Genomic DNA, 24,682 nt, shown 5'->3' on the forward strand with positions numbered 1-24,682 from the left:
TGAGTGACCCACCCCCATGTCTTGGATTATTTCACTTGAGTTGTGATCTCCCTGTAAGGCAAAAGCCAGTGTGTGATGGGCCAGTCATTTACTGCTTGAAAATATTACCTTCAAGTGGTGATGCGAACTTGCTTCCACAGTGTATAATTTGTTATATGGAAGGTAAAGAGCATGTGTAGTTTTTGCTATGGAATTTTAATGTGTCGTCTTGAGCTATCTCCCCACCCATGGCAGGGAAATAATCTTCAGATCTTTCTGTGCGTTTTGTGAAGTCCTTCTCCTCGGGGTATCAAGACTTTGTGAGACCATCACTCGTTAGAGTTATTGTTTTTGAAGCGCTCAAAACTATCAAGGGTTCTACGAAGATAAAATCAGCAGGCTTGCAATCTTTTCCTAGATGCAAATCAGCTAGCTAAATGTTACACTTACAACCACTGTCTGATAAGAGTGATTTTGTGTTGTTGGGTGTTTTTTTTTTTACTTTTTTAAATGGCAACTTTGCTTTTCCTTTTGTATATGTGTGAATAGCGGCACAGCTTGTTATGACTATACCCGGTAGGTCCATTCCCGCCCCCCGACACTTTCCCCTATGTATTCTGAATCTATACCAAATAATTAATGAAGCTCAGTGCTCTAAAAATCCAAGCACATGTTAGTCACATCCCAAGGGAATAATGAAAATGTAGGGTTTTTTACCCCCCAGCACGGTAGCCACGGTTTTGCTCTTCTGCAGCAACAGCATTTAATCCTCCCTGCCCCCCCTTTTCCCAATGCATGCCTGTTAAAGAATTTACAAAATTACATAATTATTAGATGGTACTTGGATGAAAAATGTGCATTGGAGAAAGAACAGTATAAAGATTTTTCTCTTGACATAGTTTATTTCTCAATTTCTTTTTGAAATGTCATCTCTCTGGATATTAGTCTAGGCAGAATGTGTTTTCTCCACTTATGCATGGCTTTGAGTGGCATTTGCTGGCCTCCCGAAGTCTAGATGACAAAAGAGCCGGTTCTCCCCAGCCGACAGGCAGGCAGGTTTCATAATAGATTAGATGAGGGCAGTGCTCACTCTTTTCTTATACTAGGAATGGGGAGGCTGAGGCCCTGGGGTCCAATGTGGCCCTCCAGACCTTTCTGCTTGGACCTTGGAACTGTCCCCAGGCCGCACACCCCCAATGGTCTTGCTTTGAACCTGTCCCCCCCCCCCAATCTGGCTGGAATGTGCCTGTGAACTGCTAATGCCCCTTGACTGAATGGAGAAGAGAGAGAAGGGGGTGTGGGATATGTGTAGAAACAAATACACAGGGAGATTTTTGGCTTTGGCCTTGCTGACCACTGGCATGTGACCTTCAAAAGGTGCCCTGAAAGGATTTCAGCTGTCGGACTTTCAGGGTTTATGCACCCCTGCCCTAAAAACCTACATCTTCACACCTCAAATGGAAAATGAGGGGACAGAGTTAAATGGACTGAACAAAAGCAGTAAACCTTGGGGGGAAATATAACCCTGCCATGGTCAGTCAAGGCAAGGTCTCCCTTTGGAGACTTGCTGCCCACTATGAGACCCTAGAAATAACTGCTTAGAAAATTAGAATCGGAAGTTTCCAGAGAGCTCCTTGTCTTAATATTTTTCTCTCAAGTGGCTGTCATGTGGAAGAGGGAACAAGCTTGTTTTCTCCAGTTCTGGAGAGTAGGACTCGAGCCGTTGGCTTCCAGTTATAAGAAATGAGGTTCTGACTAAGCGTCAGGATGAACTTTCTGACATTAAGAGATGTTCAACAGTGGAACAGACTCCCTCGGAAGGTGGAGGACTCTCCTTCCTTGGAGATTTTTAAGCAGAGGTTGAATGGCCATCTGACATGGATGCTTCAGCTGAGATTCCTGATGATCCTAGGACTAGATAACCCTTGGGTCCCTTCCAGATTATATGATTATGTGACTCCAGGGCTCATTGGTGCTCCAGTCTTAGCTACCCTATCCCCTTGTAAAGCTGCACCTCCTGCACATAAATGCAATATCACAAGGAAGAAACATGGTATCTTGGCTGCCGCTAGAAGCAGCAAGTGCTTGGGACACAGGGCACCCTTTGGGGTATAATCTTGGGACTTGGGCTGGCCGACCCCATAATCCAACCACAAAACCTATAGTACAGGCTTCCTCAAATTTGGCCCTTCAGATGTTTTGAGACTACAGTTCCCATCATCCCTGACCACTAGTCCTGCTAGCTAGGGATCATGGGAGTTGTAGGCCAAAAAAACATCTGGATGGCTGCGTTTGAGGAAGCCTGAAATGTTAAGTCTTAGGATACACGAATGCAGGAACAGCCTTTAAGTTAGGCACTCTTTCCTAGCACAATTCAAAGTGTTGGTGCTGATCTTTAAAGCCCTAAACGGCCTCGGCCCAGTATACCTGAAGGAGCGTCTCCACCCCCATCATTCTGCCCGGACACTGAGGTCCAGCGCTGAGGGCCTTCTGGCGGTTCCCTCCCTGTGAGAAGCCAAGTTACAGGGAACCAGGCAGAGGGCCTTCTCGGTAGTGGCGCCCGCCCTGCGGAACACCCTCCCACCAGATGTCAAAGAGAAAAACAACTACCAAACTTTTAGAAGACATCTAAAGGCAGCCCTGTTTAGGGAAGCTTTTAATGTTTAATAGGTTATTGTATTTTAGTGTTTTGTTGGAAGCCACCTTGAGTGGCTGGGGGGGACCCAGCCAGATGGGGGGGTATAAAGAGTAAATAATAAATTATTATTGTTATTATTATTATTACTCTTGGAATGAACTCGCCCATTACCAGTTGAAAGAACAGCGTAGGTGCTCATTAAGAGCCACGCACAGCGGCTTCACAACTTCTTCTCAACTTTCCTCCCAACAGAGCTCCTTGTAGTGAAGAGGAAAAGAGGCAGGCCGAAAGGATCGACCAAGAAATTTTACGCTGATGAAGAACTGGCAGAAAGCAGCAACTGCGCTCCAAGCGAGGCTGCTCAAGTGGGACCTGAGGAAGGAGGGGAGTTGGCGGAAGTTCCGCCAGGCAACCTGGAATGCCGGAAGTGCAACCGGAAATTCTCCAATTCCCGGCAGCTACGGAAGCATATCTGCATTATCGTCAAACCCGAAGATTTGGAGGAGGAAGGTGATGCAGGTAGATGAGCTTTCTCTTGTGTTTTTCTGAAGGCAGGTGCTGTGATCCACAGAAGAACAATACGTCTGCACATGGGGAAAGCTGACATACACAAAGTTGGTGTTTTTGTTCGCCAAGTCTACCGTTGTGGCTCCTGTTCCCAGCCAGGCAAGCTGCTGTTGAAGGTTAAGGATCATTTAGGATTGATTGGGCCTGTGGGCAAATTCAGGAGAACCATGGTCTTACACAGTTTGGCCCTGTGGCTTCACAGCTTGACAGCTGTAGGGAGGTATTGGAAGGTTACAGAAAAGAGCCTTAACCCTTAAACTGTATTGGATGGATGACTTTGAAACACTTAGGCAGGGCATACGCCTTGGTTCAAAGCAGAGTTAGAAGCTCAGATATAGAAGCTAGGTGCCAAATGGCTCCTTAAACCAGTGTTACAGTCGCCATTTGGGGGCCAGACAGCTCGAAAGTTGTATTCTTCAAATTTTTGGTCCCTGAAATTCATTTGGATTGTGCAGATAAAATTATAACTGATAGAATTCCACAGGATGGGGTATTGGTGTGTGAAAACTGTCAAGATCCAAGGATCCTCAGGCATGTGCCTCCAGGCCAGGCTCCATCCTGACACTCAGGCATCTTCAGTTTGTTGCAAGAGGCCGATAGGTAAAGGTAAAGGTACCCCTGCCCGTACGGGCCTGTCTTGACAGACTCTAGGGTTGTGCGCTCATCTCACTCTAGAGGCCGGGAGCCAGCGCTGTCCGCAGACACTTCTGGGTTACGTGGCCAGCGTGACGACGCTGCTCCGGCAAACCGGCACCAGAGCAGCGCACGGAAACGCCGTTTACCTTCCCGCTATAAAGCGGTACCTATTTATCTACTTGCACTTAAGGGTGCTTTCGAACTGCTAGGTGGGCAGGAGCTGGGACCGAACGGCAGGAGCTCACCCCGCTGCGGGGATTCGAACCGCCGACCATGCGATCGGCAAGTGCTAGGCGCTGAGGTTTTACCCACAGCGCCACCCGCCGATAGCCACATGCAAAATGCACCTGGTGAATTTTGGTTCAAAGTAGGCACATCACACCATTTATATAGGTAACTTCTTACATTTGTGGGCTGTTTTCATTTTTAGTTAAGCACCCATGTTGACTTAGTACTTGCAAGATAATTCTGAGTATATATGGAAATTTTACACTAAAGATGGTTGCCTATGCTGCTTTCCCCAGAGATTAATTTATAGGTAGCATTGGGTAGTATCTGATGCTGTGGGATCTAAATAAAGCTGGCAGGACTTGAAAGGAGCTTTGGGGGGGGGGTAATGTTCTTTGTTTTCTGTTTTATTTTATTGCTTAAGGAAGCCGTCTGGTTGCCTCATTTGTGACATGTGTCCCTTGTCTCCTCCACATGTTATTTTCAGCAGGACTATTATACTATTCTAGCATAATTGGGATTAGTAAATGCTTTTAAATGTGATCTTTATGTACATTACTGAAACGCTGCCTTGACCCCACAAGCTCATTAAAACCATAAAATGTGAGCTTGATAACAGTTTCTTACATAGACTACTCAAGGTTTTTCCAGCTGAAATTGGTTTCTGCTTTTATAGAAGAAAACAACTTTTCTGTTTGCAGGTGATGAGAAAAATAAACCAGTCCATGTCATGCAGGAAATTAATTCTTGCCACTTCCCAATGCCTGTTTTTTGATACTGACATAAAATACAGCCTAGCTTGGGATAGCCAATGGGTTGGTCTCCAAATGTTGGACTACAACCCCCATCATCTCTGACTGCTGGCCATGCTGGCTGATGGGAGTTGTAATCCATCAACATCTGGAGGCCAACCCATTGGCTATCCATGCACTGGATCTTTTGGACAATGCCCATGGGGCATATTCCAAGCTGTGAGATGTTGGTTTAATTGTATTACGTTGTTAACATTCTGCCTACCAACCTTTTAAAGGCTTCAAATGCGTCTAAGCCTTGGGTGAGACAGTATCTTCCCAAACTCGGCTAGAAAGGCCCAGTGGAAACTGTCAAAAGCTTTGGCTTTCCATTGCCTCACCCCACCCTGACCTGACCCAGAAGAGGCTCTGGTTTTCATTGCCAGTTTCCCTGAGGGGGCTTCAGATTCCAACAGAACAGGGTACTCTCCAGCTCAGGAGGTGAAAGAGAACTCCTATGTAGATGCCTGTCTAAGGCAACCCATATTATCTGGTTCCAGGACCTGAAAAAATGGTTGGTTGTCTGACCAGGGTGAAGCTTAAAACCACCAGCGGTGTCCTGGGTGCCCAGTTTATTATGCCCACTTGGCCAGGAATTAGATCAAATGGCCCACATAACACCAAGCCACTTCAGTCATCATTGCACACCTGGTTCAAACGTTACAAAAATAAACCCCAAACGCTCCAATGAAGAGCAAGTTCAAAGTGTGCCAATTAAAGGACCAAAACATGTACTGCAGATTCACCAGGGAGCTCCCTCCAATTACGAATGCACGACACACGGCGGAGGAGCCAATTAGGGACGCTGAACAGAAAATATTGATGGCTTGAACAGTCTAGCTCGAAATGCTGTTGAACATACTGATTCATATGTCATTGACAGCCGCCTTCCTCAACAGTAGAGACGTGAACATCCCGTAAATGGGAGTCTAAATTCAGATGCAGCATAGCATTAAATTACTTGTGCATGCCACACTGGGATTTAAATCGCATAGATCTGGATACAGGAGGTCAGTTTATTAGTTTGCCAAATCAAAGTGCCAGCTGTTCAAACTGATTGCTTAATGTTCCTTAGGAATGCAGAGCCAGAGTAAAGACTATTCATCTCAATCAGGCTGTTGCGAGGGGGAGGGGGGAAATTCTCAAAAAACAACAACCCCACATTTGTTTTAGTCATTCTAAGTCAAATGGGCTTGCCGTTCACCCCCAAACAGCTTGTAAATATAGATGGAAGGCAGAGGAGGAGAAAGCAAAAAGTCCAGATTGTGAGGAGCTGGGCAATGCACCCACTAACAGGGCTTTTGTGGGGCTTCTTCCCCTGCAGCTGTCATCTGGTAGGGTTGCTCAAGAACTTTGGCCAAAAACGTCTTTTTTATTGTTGTTGTTGTTTAGTTGTTTAGTCATGTCCGATTCATCGTGACCCCATGGACTAGAGCACGCCAGGCACTCCTGTCTTCCACTGGCTCCCGCAGTTTGGTCAAACTCATGCTGGTAGCTTCGAGAACACTGTCCAACCATCTCATCCTCTGTCGTCCCCTTCTCCTTGTGCCCTCCATCTTTCCCAACATCAGGGTCTTTTCCAGGGAGTCTTCTCTTCTCATGAGGTGGCCAAAGTATTGGAGCCTCAGCTTCAGGATCTGTCCTTCCAGTGAGCACTCAGGGCTGATTTCCTTCAGAATGGATAGATTTGATCTTCTTGCAGTCCATGGGACTCTCAAGAGTCTCCTCCGGCACCATAATTCAAAAGCATCAATTCTTCATCATTTTTATTATGGCAACCCTATCATCTGGCCATCATATACTGTACCCAGTACCCTCGTCTCTGCTCACGGTATTGTTCACACTCTCCAATGGTAGTGAAGTTCTACTTCCTTCCCATAGTGTTACCTGTGTTTACCCCGTTTCAAATGCCATTTCCCACCTTTGCAAGCAACCTCACTGTGCCCATTCAGTTCTTGCACTGTAGGCCCCCCACTCTCCTGGATCTCAGGCTTCGACTGCAAAGCTTTCTGAGGTCGCAAAATTGTTCCCCTCCTGCTTCCTGATTTTCGCATTTTAGATCTCCCCTTACCCCCATGTCAAAGTGCACGAGGGACAGTAGCAAACATTTTGCAGGCTGGTTCCTTTTACAAGAACAGAGTGGAGCACCCAGGGAAGCCGCTGAGGGTGAAACTTTGCCGCGCAAGATGAGAATCCACGTGTTCCTCCTTTTACCTTCTTTCTGATGTTTGCTCTTTAGGTAATGATTCTGACGTTGACCTTGACAGGAGGGAAGATGAGCGAGAAAGAACGCCAAAGAGGCAACGGCTTCAGAGAACCGAGAAGAGCCTTTCAGCGAAGGACGCAGACCAGCTCTCGGGAGCTAAGAATCCTATTATAAGTGTAGTTCTGACAGCCCACGAAGCAATTCCAGGTAACTGCTAACTGTTCACTCCTAGAAACTTTTACTTCAGGAAGCCATTAAAATAAAATGAACAGCTCCAAACATTTGCAATCTGAAGCAGACCTCATCATTCCCTTTATCTCATCATAAAGATTCACCCCCCCCCATGAAGCTCTGAAATTGTAGGCATCTGCATTGCTGCAATTGCAGTTCAGAATCTTGAGAATCTCTAATTTCATTTCATTTTATTTTTCTTTCGGTTATCAAGATTGCAGAGGGGGACAAATATTGAAGACATGGCAGAGTAGGTGATTCACATCATGATTTCAATCAGCAAGGGGGGAAAACTGGTTTAAAATTATTGATTTCAATCAAGTTTCCTGTTGATACTTTATATGTTTCCTAAACAGTGGTGCAAATTTGACCATTTCCTTTGGCCCCTTGTCTTAAGGTATTAGCTTACATAAATATTTACAGTTTCTTTCTTTTTTTGCTTAAGGATATGTACTATTATTGCATGCTGCCATTTCTCTAAGAAGCTCCAGAGCTGTGTGTGGGTTTTTCACAATGTGTCTGCTTGCAAAAGTGCACACACACTTTTTGTTAACCATGTGTAGCAGCAGAACTCAGCAGTCTGCAAAGATTTTACAAGCTGACATCTCATTTCAATCCTGAATCAAGCACAGTCTTAAACTCTGACCAAAAGTCTTTTGGGAAGTAGAAGGGGGCAGGGAGAAAGGCCAGCACATCACCTGCTCTTTTCTCCTGCAACACAAGACACCATTAGGCTTTTGAGATGTAGATAAACAAGTTCTTCCCTCCCCTTGTTTTGTGCAGCGATGGATTTCAAGCTGTTGTTCTGATGTTAGATGTTCCAGAACAGTGGAAGCTGGAGATTTTTGCAGCTTTTGTCATGCACAGATCATTGCCTCTCTCTCTCTTTCTTTCTTTCTCTCTCACCCACATTGATTTCTCCAATGCATCTATAGCAGTGGTTTTCAACCAGTGTGCTGTGGCACCCTGGGGTGCCTTGAATGATGGTCAAGGGTGCTGTGGGCAACACTGACCTCTGTCCCTCTTTCCTTCCCTCCCTTCCTCTGATGCCCTCTTGCACCTCTGCCTCCCAAAGAGATCTGTCCTGAGAGATCTGAATTGGCTCCCAGTACATTTTCGAGCACAGGGAATGGAAAGCTCAGAGAACAGGGGCGGCAGCAGCAGCTGCCCAGAAAACTCCCAAGCAGAGGGGAGAAGAGAGGAACCCTCCGCAAGGGAGGGTGTTTAAATGGGGTGAGGGGCTGCTGACTCTGCAGTCAAGGGGTGACATAACTGGGCTCCTGAGCCCCACAGGGGGGTTGCAGAAAGAAAGTAGTCGGTCAAGGGAGCTGGGGACCCCAAAAAGGTTGAAAACGTCTGATCTATGGAGATGTTTAGGGCACTGTAACCTTTTTCTTTCCACAAACCCATAAAGACATTACTTAAATAATGCAAAATTTCCCCAGAGAGTTTCACCAGACAGAAAAAGAGAGATTTATTTCATAAGGTTTGCAGCTGGCATATATAAGATAAACTCATGCATTTCCCCTGCCCGCTTTGACTACAGTAGATCATCTGAAATGCAGGTTCACATTATTTAAGCTGCAGGGATTTTGTTATGCCTTAACACTCGGTGTCAGCCTTTCATCTGAGCTGAATACACTTCACAATTGCCCCTTTCTTCTTCAGATGTTCTGTAATAAAATCCTGATAGAAGATGCCATGTAAGCTTTCGATCCTCCTGGAAGAACAGTGGGAGGAAAGACAGAGCATTAGTAGTCTCTCTTTTCTGGGGTATTGAGAAGGGTGTCCTGAAATGCTTGCATAACTTTTATATTAACTGCTCAATCCGCTCGTTTTTCAGTGACACGCAGTATCAGGTTGAGAGGCATTCTTCACCTTTTTGGCATGAGACTTGGGCCAAATTCTTTTCATCAGATCTGACTGATTGCAATTTTCTAGTCGGAAGAGGTCAGATGCAGAAACAGAGCAATCCAGTATTCCTATTATGCTGGACCAGGGATAGTTTGCTGCTACTCCAGCAGAGTGGCTGCAACCTCCAACGTGTGCTCAGTCATGGAGCGAAGCAGAAAAAACCCACAAGTAGAAAGCATGAAAAACAGTGTAAAAATTACTGATGGATCCACAGCTCCCCTGGAAATACTGTACAACTATGATGTGCCAATCTGGGACCGTGCTGGTGACGATGCCCAAATGCTGCATTTATACAGAGGGAGCCATAAAACCCATGCTGCAGACATCACAAGAGTAGCCCAGCCACAAGGGACATGCAGAGTTAGGGACTCTGCTCTTATCTGAGGCTAAACCTTGACAGGAAGAAGAGGAGAGTAAAGAAGCATTTTGCTTTTCCCAGCTGCTGCAGCAGTTTTAAGGGCAAATATGAGCACAATAAAGGGACGCGGGTGGCGCTGTGGGTTAAACCACAGAACCTAGGACTTGCTGACCAGAAGGTTGGCGGTTCAAATCCCTGCGACGGGGTGAGCTCCCGTTGCTCGGTCCCTGCTCCTGCCAACCTAGCAGTTTGAAAGCACATCCAAGTGCAAGTAGATAAATAGGTACCGCTCTGGCGGGAAGGTAAACGGTGTTTCCGTGCGCTGCTCTGGTTCGCCAGAAGCAGCTTAGTCATGCTGGCCACATGACCCGGAAGCTGTACACCGGCTCCCTCAGCCAATAAAGCGAGATGAGCGCCACAACCCCAGAGTCAGCCACAACTGGACCTAATGGTCAGGGGTCCCTTTACCTTTACCTTACGAGCACAATAATTTCTTGCTAATATTTTCCTGCTTTTGAACATAGACCAGGTGATTATACATAATATTCAACAGGCAGTTTGGTATATGTTATTAGTATTTATCCTAGTGTTCCCTAACCCGGTGCCCTCTGGGTGTTGCTGCACTACAACTCCCATCAACCCTGACCATCAGCCATACTGACTGGGGCTGTTACGAGTTGAGGCCCAAATATCTGGAGTTGTGACCCAGAACATCTGGGGAAGCCTGCCTCATTGTATTGTGAATGTGCATGCACGCACGAGCACGCGCGCACACACACTTAAATCTCAGTGTGCAGGTGATATATTTTTTTTTTTTGCTGAATTTTGTGTGTTTCTTTTGCTTGTAGGAGCTACAATAATAGTTCCAGTTGAGGCTGCTGCTACTCCTGAAACGGAACAGCCAACAAACCCAGAGACAGCACCGCCAGACTCCTCTCAGCGAAGGGGCTACCAGGAATATGCCATTCAGCAAACCCCTTACGAGCAACCGATGAAATCAAGCAGGTAACTTCCATTTTCAAAACAAGTTCTGTTTCACTCCTTGCAGAAACACTGCATAACCTTAAAGCGACTGAAGGGAACCAACCAGCTGAAGCCAGGCTTCCAGAAAGATGATCCTGGAGGGTATAGAAATTTAATTAACACATAAATATTGTCGATTTCATTACACAGTGTAAGTATGCTTTTTAAATAAATGCATCCAGTGGAATTTGCTGCTTGCCTCGTATTGTTCACGGGGTCCACGAGGCATAGTTTTTCAGGTGATTAGCATGACTTAAGATTGTATGAGGACAGTATCTGGTGATGTAGCCCAACAGGTAGGGAACAAGGAAGAAATGGGAGGGAGGGAGGGAGGGAGCATGAGGCCAGAGGGGGAGTACAGGGCGCAAGTCAGTCGCAGGGTGCTTGGGCCAGATCCACCTGACCCAGGAAGGTTCATACGGGACTTCTGGCCAATCAGAATGGGGAGCCAATCAAGGGGGCAAAAACATCCCCAAGTGCAGCCCCTTCCTCAGGTTTCTGTGTTGTCTATGTCAGTTATGAGAACCTAGATCCATCTGGTAGACCAGATCCCTATCTTCCCTACACCCACAGACCCAAGTCTGCCAGTTGGGCTGGGCCACCAACCTGTCAATCACCTGATGTCATGATGACATCAAACGAGCCATTTTTGCCCATGCACTTTGAAATCAAACTGTGCAGGCAAAGGGACAGCGCTATGCAGGTCCTGACAGCCAGCTGCTGGTTCTGTGCATGAGACTTCGCAGGTGCCACTGATCGGCAGACCTCTTGTCATTCCAGCTGTGTCTTTACCTGCCTCACACTTGACAAGACAGGTGGGCATGGCTTGGTCAGAACAGCCTCATTGGCCAAATGGGGAGACCTGGTGAGTCAAATTAGAGCTGGATGTTCCCCACTTCTGGTCTATGAGTATCTCTTCCATGTCAGGACCTTCTAAATCCCCATATTCTGAGATATAATAACAATAGAGTGCTTGGTATTTATTGTATTTTTGCTCTTTCCCCCCTTTTTTCTCCTCTTTCTGGTATTTTTTCTTATCTTCTTTAGATTAGTTTGGTTTTTCTTGCATTTCATGCTGAAAACGTTAAATAAAAATTGATGAATAAAAAATATAATAAATTCCCACAATCTAATCTGGCAGAGAGATTTGATGAGAAACGTGCCCCCTCCTCTCCACTGGTGACATGGGGCTGTCCAGAACTGAGCATGCAATTTTAAGATACAGATTCTAGGGTTGTCAAGAGTTTGTTTAATACGCCCAAGTTAGAAAAGAAATAAACGTTGAGCTCAGCCTGAAAGTGGCTGTTGGCTAGCTAGTTACTGAACAGCAGCAAAAGGCATTTCTACCAACTTATTCCTTGGAATTGGCAAAGTACCAGGGTGGGGGATCAAGTAAAACTGGGAGAAAAGTTGTCTCCTCCCCTTTCTGACCAACAGGAAGCATAGAAGGGCAGAGATAGGAGTAACAGTCATCCACTCAGCCCCAACCAACCTGGTCTTGAAAGTTGGCCAACGTTTGCATGCCTGCCTTAGTGGCGTAAGCGATTTGTGTCTCAATCCCATTTCTCTTTAGGTTGGGCGCAACCCAGCTGAAGATCTTCACCTGCGAATACTGCAACAAGGTGTTCAAGTTCAAGCACTCCCTCCAGGCCCACCTGAGGATCCACACCAACGAGAAGCCTTACAAGTGCTCGTTCTGCAGCTACGCCAGCGCCATCAAGGCCAACCTGAACGTCCACCTGCGGAAGCACACGGGGGAGAAGTTCGGCTGCGACTACTGCCCGTTCACCTGCCTGAGCAAAGGCCACCTCAAGGTGCACGTGGAGAGAGTCCACAAGAAGATCAAGCAGCACTGCCGCTTCTGCAAGAAGAAGTACTCGGACGTCAAGAACCTGATCAAGCATATCAAGGAAGCGCACGACTTGCAAGACAAGAAAGTGAAGGACGTCTTTGACGAGCTCCGGCTGATGACCCGCGAAGGGAAGAGGCAGCTGCTGTATGACTGCCACATCTGCGAGCGCAAGTTCAAGAACGAGCTGGACCGCGACAGGCACATGGTGGTCCACGGGGACGAGAGGCCCTTCGCCTGCGAGCTGTGCGGCCACGGGGCCACCAAGTACCAAGCGCTCGAGCTTCACGTCCGAAAGCACCCGTTCGTCTACGTCTGCAGCGAGTGTTCAAAGAAGTTCGTCAGCTCCATCAGGCTCCGCTCGCACATCAAGGAAGCGCATCGGGACTTGCAGGAGGCTTCCGTCTTTAACAGCTCCATCAACCAGAGCTTTTGCCTCCTGGAACCAGGAGGGGACATTCAGCAAGAAGCCCTTGGGGAGGAGTTGTCGCAGACCGCGGCTGAGCTCTCGCTTTTAAACTCGAAGGAGCTGTGTATACCAAAGAGGTCGGGCGAGTCAAATGCGGCGGAGGGAAGCCAGGATGAGGACCCTGGTGGCAGTTTGGAAACTTTCCCTGCTCCTCCTGTAGAATCTGATAGCTCTCCAGTTGCAAGCGAAACAGGTTCACAGTGCCAGCCTGCGGCAGAATTAGCCTCGCCAGATGCACGCCCAATTAGCGCTTCGGATGACCTTCTACAGAAAAGTGCTCCTTCGGCTTTGGATGAAGCGAAGACCCTCCCTGGAAAGGATTTGTCTCCTGACAGTTCATTAAATTTGAAAGATGAAGTAATGCAGATTTCTGGAGATGGGAGCCCCAGTATAAACCAGAACGAGCAAGTTCTGCAGTGTGCTCCTGTCCCTGAAGAAAAGGGCCAAACCCTCTGTCTAGGCGCTCAGGAAGCTGACAAGTCAGCTGCTGAAAAGGCAGACTCCCCCACGCCAATGTCCCACCCAGAATCCAACACCGCCACCAGCGAGAATTCAGATTCTTGCACATTGCCTTCAGAGAATCGGACCGGAGCTGCGGCCTTTATGCAGATTTTGGATAGTTTGCAAAAACGGCAGATGAACACCGCCTTGTGCGAGAAGATCAGGAAAGTCTATGGAGACTGGGAGTGCGAATACTGTGGTGAGGAGTATGCAGAGTCTGGGGGGTGGGGGAGTAAAATATACAAGGGAATCCAGGCTTATGTGCTTCCTGGTTTATGCAGTTTTGTAGAAAGCTTTGTTGGGGTTGTTGTTTATTTACTTCCTGCCGAGAAAAACAAAACAAAAACCAAGTTCGCTTCTGTGTTAATAGATCAATAGTTGTGTGCAGTCTGAAAATGGGGCAGACTGTTCTCTTCCAGCGAGAGGAGCTATGTGCCAGGAGCAAGAGGCAGGCAGCAGAACTAGTGAGAGCAGTGAAGCTAAAAAGAGGTTTGACGAGCTAGAAAAGAGGAGCTGGAACAGGTCAGAGCAGGAAGGATGAGGCAGGGCTATAAACTGCACACGAGAAAGGAGATTGCAGCACGGACAATCATTTTACAGAAAGGGATATATGCAGTGCAATGGGCAAGAACCAGTCATGGTGGAAAGGGGCAGAGCAAGATTAAGAGCCAGTAAAACTATCTGAGTTTGGGGGGATTCACTGAGCACAACAGAGGAGCAGTGGATCTCAGGACCTCTATCGTATTTATTTGCCCTATGCCAGTTTAGTGGCCTTTCCAACTTATGTCTTGACTAGCAGTAACTTATCAGGCAAAGAACTTCCCTCGCCCTGATACCTGTGCATTTTGATTTGACACCTTGGGTGTCTTCTTGTGGCGAACAGTTTAGGAAGCTGCTTAGGAAGTTGAGCCCTCAGCAAGTCTTATTGTGTACAGTGGTATCTCGGGTTACAGACGCTTCAGGTTACAGGCGTTTCAGGTTACAGACTCCGCTAACCCGGAAATAGTACCTCGGGTTAAGAACTTTGCTTCAGGATGAGAACAGAAATCGTGCAGTGGTGGCAGTGGGAGGCCCCATTAGCTAAAGTGGTGCTTCAGGTTAAGAACAGTTTCAGGTTAAGAACGGACCTCCGGAACGAATTAAGTTCTTAACCCAAGGTACCACTGTATTAAATTTATATATAGCTCTTCATCTGAAGATCTCAGGACAGTCCACAGCAGGAAAACAACCAAATAGAACTGCAAAGTACACAATGAAAGCAAGAACATAAGCAAGGCAAGCCAAATAACCCCCTTCCCACAATCTTGTGGGGTCAGGTTCACGTTCCTGGACAGTAGTAAGCCTCAAGAGTGTGTTATGCTCAGATCCTATGTGTGGGATTCCCATGGACATCTGGTAAGGCTCTGTGAGAACAAAGTGCTGGACTAGATGGGTCTTTGACCTGACCTTACTATGTTGAGACTTCACACATTCTCAGCACGTGTTCTTCCACTAAGCTGGGTCATTGTTATTATCCCTCCCACCCTGTCCTTCTTGTCATGATTTGCCTGTTCATACATATCTACATAAAGGTAAAGGGAACCCTGACCATTAGGTCCAGTTGCCACCGACTCTGGGGTTGCGGCGCTCATCTCGCTTTATTGGCCGAGGGAGCCGGCGTACAGTTTCCAGGTCATGTGGCCAGCATGACTAAGCTGCTTCTGGCGAACCAGAGCAGCACACAGAAACGCCATTTACCTTACCGCCGGAGCACTACCTATTTATCTACTTGCACTTTGACATGCTTTTGAACTGCTAGGTTGGCAGGAGCTGGGACAGAGCAAAGGGGAGCTCACCCTGTCGCGGGGATTCCAACCGCTGACCTTCTGATCGGCAAGTCCTAGGCTCTGTGGTTTAACCCACAGTGCCACCTGCGACCCACATATCTACATTACTCCACCTTATCTGACAGAGGGTCTTCTCTTCCACCCCTTTTCCCAATTCCCGCAGCTGCAGGCTGCAGTTTGCCCTCAACTCTTCCACATCTTGTGACAAGCCCACTGTGCAGCTTTTGCACACTCGCTCTTGCCTTCGTTCCTGAGGCAGCCAGACCCTGTTCCAACGTCCCCTCCCACAGGCGCTGCAGCAAATGTCAGTCTCCTCTTGTGCGCTTCCCTAGGCAGTACTCTAGGGTCGCCAGTTCTGCTAATAAAGTCTCCTGATTCAAATGCTTTCTGAAAATTGCGTTTCATAGGGACTGCATCCATTAAGAGCAATTCAATTAGTGAAATACCTTTCGGAAGGATTTTTCATCAGGGATGCAATTGGCAAAGGATCACACGTTAACTGTGCCCCGTTGAGGTTGCTCTCTTTTAGGAAATAACAATTAAATGTGTGTCACGGGCAGCGTTCTGCCTACATTAACTGGATCAAAGGGAATTTTAGCATTTTTATTAAAAGGTGAAATCGTGGGCATGAAAGAGTATTGTTTACGCAAGTCCAATGCAGGAAGTCCAGTCATATCAATCACTTTCCCCCCTGCTTGTGTTAGATTCAGGCCCCTACCAAGTCAAGGAGAGGAAGGCTAGAACCTGGGAGCAAGGGGAGGAAAGAGGGAAAGCTTCACTACTCCTTTATTATAGGATTCAGGTCTTATCGCATGCCCTGCTTTGGTCTGTTGCTATTCAAACGACTTATTTGGTTGTACATGACATGTATCTGATGTTACCGGGTCTTTTATTTGGCTAGAGCAGGGGTCGGCAAGGTTTATCTTGCCTGTGCCGGATCGGTCTCATGGAGATCCCTCTGTGGACTGGATGGCGCATGCGCGTGAGTGTGATTTTTGGCGTCTGCATGTGCACACACGTGAGTTCCAGTGCCGCGGAAGTGAGTCCCCGCGCTGCACCGGTTTAGCACAGCACACGAGTGGGCAGCGCAGTTCGGCAGCGGCTTGCGGGCCGGTCAAACGACCTCTGCAGGCTGCTTCCAGCCCATGGACCTTAGGTTGCTGAGCCCTGGGCTAAAGCTTGGTGGCCATGCATAGGCTACATCCCAGCTTGATGTTTCACTCACAATTCCTGGACAAGTGACATTGGCAAGTAGGAAGGGGCTATGCCAATATGTATGAAAAGAGAAATTCTCTACCTGTGGAGTAAACTATAAGAGACACAGCTTAACACAGTGTCTTTATGTAATTTAATACAGATTCTCAAACCTTTGTTGGCATATGTACAAGATTCCAGTAGCGTTCAATACAAAAAACAGCAACACTCATTAAAAAAAAACACCAAGCCCTGCATCTAACACTTAATTTAGTGTTGTACAGGATTCACAAATCCTTATTGCATGTTGCAAAAACCTGGCTACTATCTCTAGCCCATCCCCATCCTGGGTAAACATAAGGAAGGCTACCTTGTTTTCGTCTGAATTCCAGTCCCTACAAGCAACCAACTGATGAATAAACTTAGGTCGAATTGCCTGATACCAGGGGCAGTACAAAAGGATATGCCTGGCTGATAATCGAATACAGAGCCCTTCCGGATTAGGCCAAAGGCCCCTCTGGTCCAGCATCCTGTTCTCACAGTGGCCAATGAGATGCCTCTGTAAATCCTTCAAACAGGACCTGAGCACAAGAACTTGCCAGCAGCTGGTACTCAGAAGCATATTGCCTCCAACAGTGGAGCTAGAACATAGCCATCTTGGCTTGCTGCCATCAAAAGACTTCTCACCCATGAATTTTGTCCAATGCTCTTTTAAAGCCATCACAAGTTGACGGCCATCAGTTTAGCAACAGAAAGTTGCACTAGGTTTGGGTTCTGGTTTCATCATGGGCTCAAGTTCCTAACTAGCTTCTAAGTCATTTATCATAAGCATAAACTACTATTTTACTTGATCCGAGCTAAGTAGAGGCAAAAATGATGGTGCATACTTTTCCCCGTGACATGGGCACACTTCTTCAGCCATTAGATTCACGAATTAACTTCATGGCACACCCTGTTTCAAAGCCTTAGGATTTTGCAGCCGTTCGCATATGATATCCGCCCTTCTCTGTTCTAAAAACCATCACTGCTACTCGAGATGGAGTCGGGATTTGAGCCTCTGCTTCTCCTAACTTCATCTAGCATTTTGTTCATTACGCAAGGCTTGAATGGAACACTCTTGAATGCATCTAATTTACTCCCTTTCATGCTTTGAATTGTTCTTCCCAGGCAAGTTGTTTTGGTACCAGGTGCATTTCGACATGCACGTCCGCACTCACACGCGAGAGCACCTCTACTACTGCTCTCAGTGCAGCTACTCATCCATCACCAAAAACTGCCTTAAACGACACGTCATCCAGAAGCACAGTAACATTTTGCTGAAATGTCCCACAGAAGACTGTGATTATTCCACCCCAGATAAGTACAAACTCCAGGCCCATCTGAAAGTGCACACGGAGTTGGTAAGTCTGAATCCTGGGCAGTTTTTGTTTTTGTTTTTTTTAAAGGGAGAGAGTTTCTGTACAGGGAGAGAGTTTCAATCCATGAAAATGACCCCATTGTTTCCCAGTGTATGTTTTTTCTTTTTTCAGAACACAGGTACATTTCTGATGTTTCTCGGCTACCTAGCTCTTTCCTGCGTATTAATGTACTGCTTTGTGTGTGAAACAAAGCATGTGTTTCTCTGTGGTTTGCACTGTCCATGCAAAGCCCCATTTTAGGCACGAGAAAATCTGAATTTTGACAGGGTTATTATTACTAAAGAGGTAAAGAATGTCCTTAGAACGTGGCATTGTATGGGCAGTGTTATGCATGTGCAACACTTACAACGCCAATTCCCCACCAAGGTATTTATGTACTCTGAGCAATTATGTAAGGGAAACATGTTTGCATTGGCTTGCTTTGCCAAGAAGTACAGTTGTACCTCAGGGACGCGGGTGGCGCTGTTGGTTAAACCACACAGGCTAGGACTTGCCAATCAGAAGGTCGGCGGTTTGAATCCCCGCGACGGGGTGAGCTCCCGCTGCTCGGTCCCTGCTCCTGCCAACCTAGCAGTTCGAAAGCACGAAGTGCAAGTAGATAAATAGGTACCGCTCTGGCGGGAAGGTAAACGGCATTTCCGTGTGCTGCTCTGGTTCGCCAGAAATGGCTTAGTCTTGCTGGCCACATGACCCGGAAGCGAGATGGGGGCTGCAACCCCAGATTCGTCTGCGACTGAATCTAATGGTCAGGGGTCCCTTTACCTTTTATGCAGAGCCTTAGAGACCTTAATATCAGCTAGAAGCATTGTCATCACTGTACATCATGGCACACTGCCTTTTCACTTTCAGATCCCTCCCTTTTGAGAGTCAAACTTATATTTTGGAGCTGGGGTGAACCCAGTTTTGGGGTTTTTTATTCTGCTTTAACTGCAGGCTTTACGTTTTATGAGCTGAAACTCAAGGCCTTGGAATACAGGAGATTAGAAAGTCAACAGTTAAGCCTCATCAACTAGGGCCCTCATGATTCCACCTTCTGAGCAGCTTTGGGAATTACAATTTCAGAAGAGCAAGGGGAAATTTTCTCAACATTCTTTCTTCTTTGCTTCCAGGCTGTGTTTGTGCATTTTTCTTAAAAGCATGAGTTAAACGTGATACACCTCATGTTTTCAGATCTCTTTTATGCTGACAGGAGGTGGGCTGTGGGCCAATATCTCCAACAGTTAGAATTTCTTATTAGGGGGGAAAAATAGGTGAAGAACAGAATAGTTCACCTCCTACTCTGACTAACTGCTGTGGTTTCAAAAGCCGCAGGATGGGTTTTCAGAAGGCAGCGAGGGACTCAAAGCCAAAGGAAGGGATCCGTCTAAATACACACTGTCTCATTAGTATCATTTTACTTGAGCAAGAGGAAAAATTTCCCTTTAAATTTGTTTTTCAGAGAAAAACCTGTGGTTGTTTTTAAGGTCATTTTTCTTGACCTCTATTTGCAACATTTGATTTCGCACAAGGTGCTAGGCCCCCCCATGAGCGTCCGTGTGCATCAGAAAGTTACCCACAGCTTGTACGCGATTTAAAAATCTAGCACATTGACTGAAAATAGCAGGGAAGATTTCTGCAACTGCCCCGAGGGAGAGGAGGGTGAGAATACAGCCGCCAAACATCTGTTATTAGGAATGAAGGTTGCTGCCTTTTTCGCACCAGGTTTTCTCTTCTGCCTACCCTTAGGCCCCGCTGAAAAAGCAACAGTTGTGTTTATGGCAGGGTCCATCACACATCATTTTGGCCCTGCCAAAAACCTAGTATCTCGTGACAGCAAGGAGATATGGCAACAGGCTTTGCCTTTAAGGCCACAGGTCCCCCCACCCTTGCCTTAAAGGAGGACACATTTTTATGGCGTGAGGTTTTTTGTGACAAGTGCATTAGATGTAGCTGTTAAATTAGTAGACCCTTGACTACAAATGCTTATGCTTCCATCAGATTGTTAAAGGACTCCTTTGTCATTGTCACCACATTAGGCTAAGCATAGTTACTCTTCTAGGCAAGTTGTTCCTAGCCATTGTGTCAGCAGATTCCCCCCCCCCCCCCAGTAAGGGGGAAGGAAGCATTGCATGTCTCCTCCAACTCCTCCTCCTCCTCCTCCTCCTCCTCCTTCTTCTTCCTCCTCCTCCTCTTCCTCTTCCTCTGCAATCACTCGTAGCCGAGTAAGATTGTCTTCCATAAACATGGCTTTAACAATGAGTCTGTAAGTGACTGTGGAGGCCAATTCTGGATCCACACGTCCTTCCACAGTGGGGACATAGGTTTCTGGGCGGGAGTTAATCACGGTGTGGATTTGCCAAGCGTGCCTTCCTTTTAGCACGTTTCTCCCTTGCATCCTGATTTCGAGCGTCTTCAAAGTCCATTACACCTTTGATAAAGGCTGCTGTCCAACTGGAGCCCTCATAGGCCAGTGTTTTCCCAATTGTTGCTGTTTATACTACATTTTTTTAAGATTTGCCTTGAGAGAGTCTTCAAACCTCTTTTGTTGACTACCAGCATTATGCTTTCCATTTTTAAGTTCAGAATAGAGTAGTTGCTTTGGAAGAGGATCATCAGGCATCTGCACAACATGACCAGTCCAATGAAGTTGATGAGGAGGAAGGAAGCATTGCATATGATTTCCTGCCAACCCACCTGCTTTTGGCTGGCATGAACCATCAAGCTGTGCATCCAATTTCATAAGGAGCGTGCTGATTTCCCTTGAAATGTATAGATTTATAGGCCCTGGTCCAGAGATGCTTTTTAAAGGCACCCTAGGGTTTTTTCTCTTTTGAAGGTAAATCGTTTGTACTCTATCTCTCTGGGTGGGAAATCATAGTCCAGCTGCACACCAAGACCCCAGGTGTCAGGTAACAGAAATTCTCCCTGGGGTCACTATCTAATGCAGTATAAGGCTAGGAATTGGAATGGGGGAAATGATACAAGCTTTGACAGACTCTCATATTGTGCCGGGGTTATATTCCAGGGATGGCGAGTGTATGCAAAAATGTGGATAGTCAATCCATCCCCTTGAAACCGCCCCCACTTGAGCGATCTTACCTTTCGGAGCCAATATACTGAACAAGTCTTAACTCCGCCCGCCTTACGGGGCTCTGGGAGGCTCTCACAAGATTTTGAAGGGCTGCCTAAGTTCCTCCAAGATCTTGCCAGAGCCTGGGAGCCTGGTAAGCAAGGCAGAGAGATTTCTCATCCTGTGGGTCCCCAGCTGTTGTTGGACTACAACTCCCATTATCCCTGACCACTGGTTCTGCTAGCTAGGGATGATGAGAGCTTGATCCCAGTTTGAGAAACAATGCCTTAAAAGCTCTTTCCGCTTCAGGGAAAACCCGGTGCCAAAAGAGCTTTCAAGCTCTCCACGTTCTACATGTTTAATTTGTGCGATCTCAACCGCCTGAAGTTGAAATAGCGCAAGTTGGACGGGTGTGAGTTGTAAGTCCACAGTAATGCCTTTTTTTTTTTGATTGACAGAGGGATGATAAAGACAGCCAAGAGAATCTTGTCACAGTGATTCTTGGACTGTACCATTCAGTCTGCAGGTCGAGGCAAGGAATTAGTGTTTGACTCATCCACCCTACTGAAAAGCTCTGTGCCCAAAGATGACTGGCATGCCAGGGAAAATGTTCTCCCTGACATGCCAGTGTGGTGTGCTCTAGGTGGTGGCTTTGTTTGTTTTAAATGTGAGAGGGCATTCAAGCATGATGTTCCTCTGCTTGCGGTCTGGAGTAGTACAGCTCAGCAATACATGCTCTCTGCCATTCTCCTGATGGCGTGTGTTTAGCTCCAAAGTCAGCTTCTGATGGCCCAATGGGGGGAGGAAGGTAGAAAATGGCTGCTTGCATGGAAAGAGGACCTGAAAGCACTCACATACAGCTGGGGACAGTAAGAGGGGGCTGAGAGGAGGTGGCGGGTGTTGCCTGACAGTTCACTGTCCCCCAAACCTGCTGCCTGAGACAGTTGTCTCTGCTTGGCTCATGAAAGGGCCCTTCTTGTAATGTTGCACATGGAAGTGTTTTGAGAAGCAGAAAAAGCACAAAAGGCCGCAAGACTATTATTAAAATTTGTATGCCACGCTATACCCATAGATCTCAGGGAGGTTCACGACATAAAATTACAATATATATAAAAAACACATAATAAAACTCTTGTTTGCTTCCACATTACAAGAGCTCTTATTGACTTTCTGTCCCTTTCATCGTGCAAGGAGGGAAATGCAGTCAAAAGTGGGCCTAATTAATTGCCACTTTGCGACACATCCCAAGGGTGAGGTAACACATTGTGTGCAGCGCAAGGTGAAATGTGTTGGCAGAAATGTATAGAAAGCCTTGAACAAACATTTCCAGCACTCAGATTAGTTTCCAGCAGCTCGACATTAGCAGGCTTCTCCGTTTCACACTTGTAAGTAACAAAGGGAACAATATTTCGAGCCAGTGGGGAAATAATTGTGGCAACGAGCGGGGAGATGGGACTGGAAGTGCAAGAGAAGAAAATGGAGTTTTAATGGAATGCTTGACACCTCTAGGGGCTTCAATAGCAGCTTGGATCCCTGCCAAAGTGAATAAATAGCTCTCACCGTTGTTCATTCCTGGCCATTGTGCTCTGACACCAAACAGAAGTGTATTTTTGTGTGTTCAAAGGTTTCATCTCCCCTTCTAAGTAGACAAGTACGTTCTCAAATGTACCAATAAGCGGTACATTTGGGACACCGAAGTCGGGGTCAGCACAAGGCAGGGAACCACCCGAGGCAGGTGGTTCCTCATACACACCTTCCCTACGCTTGCTTTTGTGCTAGCAATCTTTCCTCATCCACCTGTGGCGTTTTGAAGAATGGGATCCTTCCTCAGAACAAGGTATTCCAGGAAAGGTGGCTCAATGTCATGGCCCTGTCAGGCGAGGAATCCCCAGAGTGAGGAATTAACTATTGTCAAAAGCACGCTTGCAAGTTATGGAAAGGTAGTTCCATCAGTCCTACTTCTCCCAGCTACTCCTAGGTGTGCACCTGATGAGGCAGTTGGCGCAGCAGGGAAGTCCTGCTACGGACCTCAACTTCTGTTTCTCCCCTAACCGAGCTGCACACAAGCAGGCGAGGACTCTGCCTGTGTGTCACCTTCTGCTCCTCCCATTTCACCCCTCTTCTGGTACTGCGAGACAATGGAGCAGAAGAGGTGGAAGCAGGAGGTGTGGAAGCCCTTGATTCTACACTAGCCAGTCCCTGACATCCAGGGGCATGCATGCACCACCAACTCGCCATTCTTTTTGAGTTTAGTTGAAACTTTAAACTTTCAGTGAACTGCTTTTAAAAGGAAGTTCTTGCCAGAAAGGCCAGAAAGCAGGAGGTTCAAGTTTCTTCCACCACCTGAGTTTGCCTAATGGAAGTGCCTGCCCTGACCAAGGCGATCAACCAACTGTTTCAGTTCTGTAAAGCAAGCAGAGGCTCATATTATGGGGTGTTCCTTTCTAGAGAGGAGAAAACATTTCCCGCAAATAGAAAAGTCACGTGTCAAAGAACTAGCCTTTCAAGGAACTGAGGTTCCTGCTTTGTGAACCTGACATCTAACATTTCCTGCAAAGTTGTGATTTTCTGTGCAGGGATAGATCCTGTGTTATACCCCCCCCCCAAAAAAAACCCTAAATGTGTTGGACAAGAATGAAGAGTTTGCTTTTTAAAGCTGGTTACGAATTAATGCAAATTCACCAGGTGAGCATATTTGCTGATGCACAATTGCGGCTGATGGCGACTCTGCCACTGGAGTACTATAGGGCTGTAAAAGGTAAAGGGACCCCTGACCATTAGGTCCAGTTGTGACCGACTCTGGGGTTGCGGCGCTCATCTTGCTTTATTGGCCAAGGGAGCTTCTTGGTCACGTGGCCAGCATGACTAAGCCGCTTCTGGTGAACCAGAGCAGCACACAGAAATGCTGTTTACCTTCCCGCTGGAGCGGTACCTATTTATCTACTTGCACTTTGACGTGCTTTCGAACTGCTAGGTTGGCAGGAGCAGGGACCGAGCAACTGGAGCTCACCCCGTCGCGGGGATTCGAACCACCGACCTTCTGATGCTAGGCTCTGTGGTTTAACCCACAGCGCCACCCTCATCCCTACTATAGGGGTGTATCTTGGCGTAAAGTTGTACCATGACAGACAACTATCCGAAGCCACCTTTTGTGTGATTTGGGCTTGTCGTTGTTTCTCAGTCCCTCTGCCACCTGTGCCCTAAAGGAAGTAATAAAGTTTGCCAAGTTATTTTCGTTGGCAACACTCTGCTATCAATTGTCAGCAGCTGTGGCGGTCTAAAAGTATGTTGCTTTTGTTCACGCCCTTCAGAAAGTCTTGAAAGACATTTCCGAAAGGCGAAATTCTGTAAAGCAGGCCATATACCGCTCTCATCCTTGCCGAGGGAAAAAGCAAGTGCCAAGAATGTGACAGGGAGTTATTGGAAAGGGACCCCACCTGAGTCCTCGAGAAGAGGTTCTGTCACCAAGTATGACAAGGTCACTCTGAGAAGCCCCTCTTCTGCGTTGGAGGCTTTCTTTGGGATTCCCTGCTTATGACCTGGGCGGGCTCTGGAAGGCAGAATCTCAGACCAAGAAATTCATAAGGGTCGGCTGGAAGAGTGACAGGGTTAACTCTGTAGGATTAGCGTAGCAACATGTTCTCCAGGCAGCGGTGGGAATATTCTGCAAAAAACCCCACCAAATGACTGATACTGCTGCTGCTGCTGCTAACTTTTGGCTGGGAATTCCCTGTGTGAGGTTGAGACAGGTATAGTCTAAGGATGCTGCCGTTGAGAAAAACAGCACATGGGCACATCTAAGCAA

General features: G+C 46.9%; 1 protein-coding gene across 1 annotated transcript in view; it reads left to right on the forward strand.

The window, feature by feature from the left end:
• Window positions 1–24,682, forward strand: part of ZFAT (zinc finger and AT-hook domain containing) — a 93,668-nt gene that overhangs the window by 9,963 nt on the left and 59,023 nt on the right. The window contains exons 3-7 of the mRNA XM_081918667.1: window positions 2,870–3,136; window positions 7,079–7,252; window positions 10,397–10,553; window positions 12,145–13,589; window positions 17,578–17,810. Of these exons, the coding sequence (XP_081774793.1) occupies window positions 2,870–3,136; window positions 7,079–7,252; window positions 10,397–10,553; window positions 12,145–13,589; window positions 17,578–17,810 (2,276 nt within the window). The remainder of the gene's footprint in view (window positions 1–2,869; window positions 3,137–7,078; window positions 7,253–10,396; window positions 10,554–12,144; window positions 13,590–17,577; window positions 17,811–24,682) is intronic.

The sequence above is a fragment of the Podarcis melisellensis genome, assembly GCF_964234715.1.
Source record: "Podarcis melisellensis genome assembly, chromosome: 7".
Taxonomy (NCBI): domain Eukaryota; kingdom Metazoa; phylum Chordata; class Lepidosauria; order Squamata; family Lacertidae; genus Podarcis; species Podarcis melisellensis.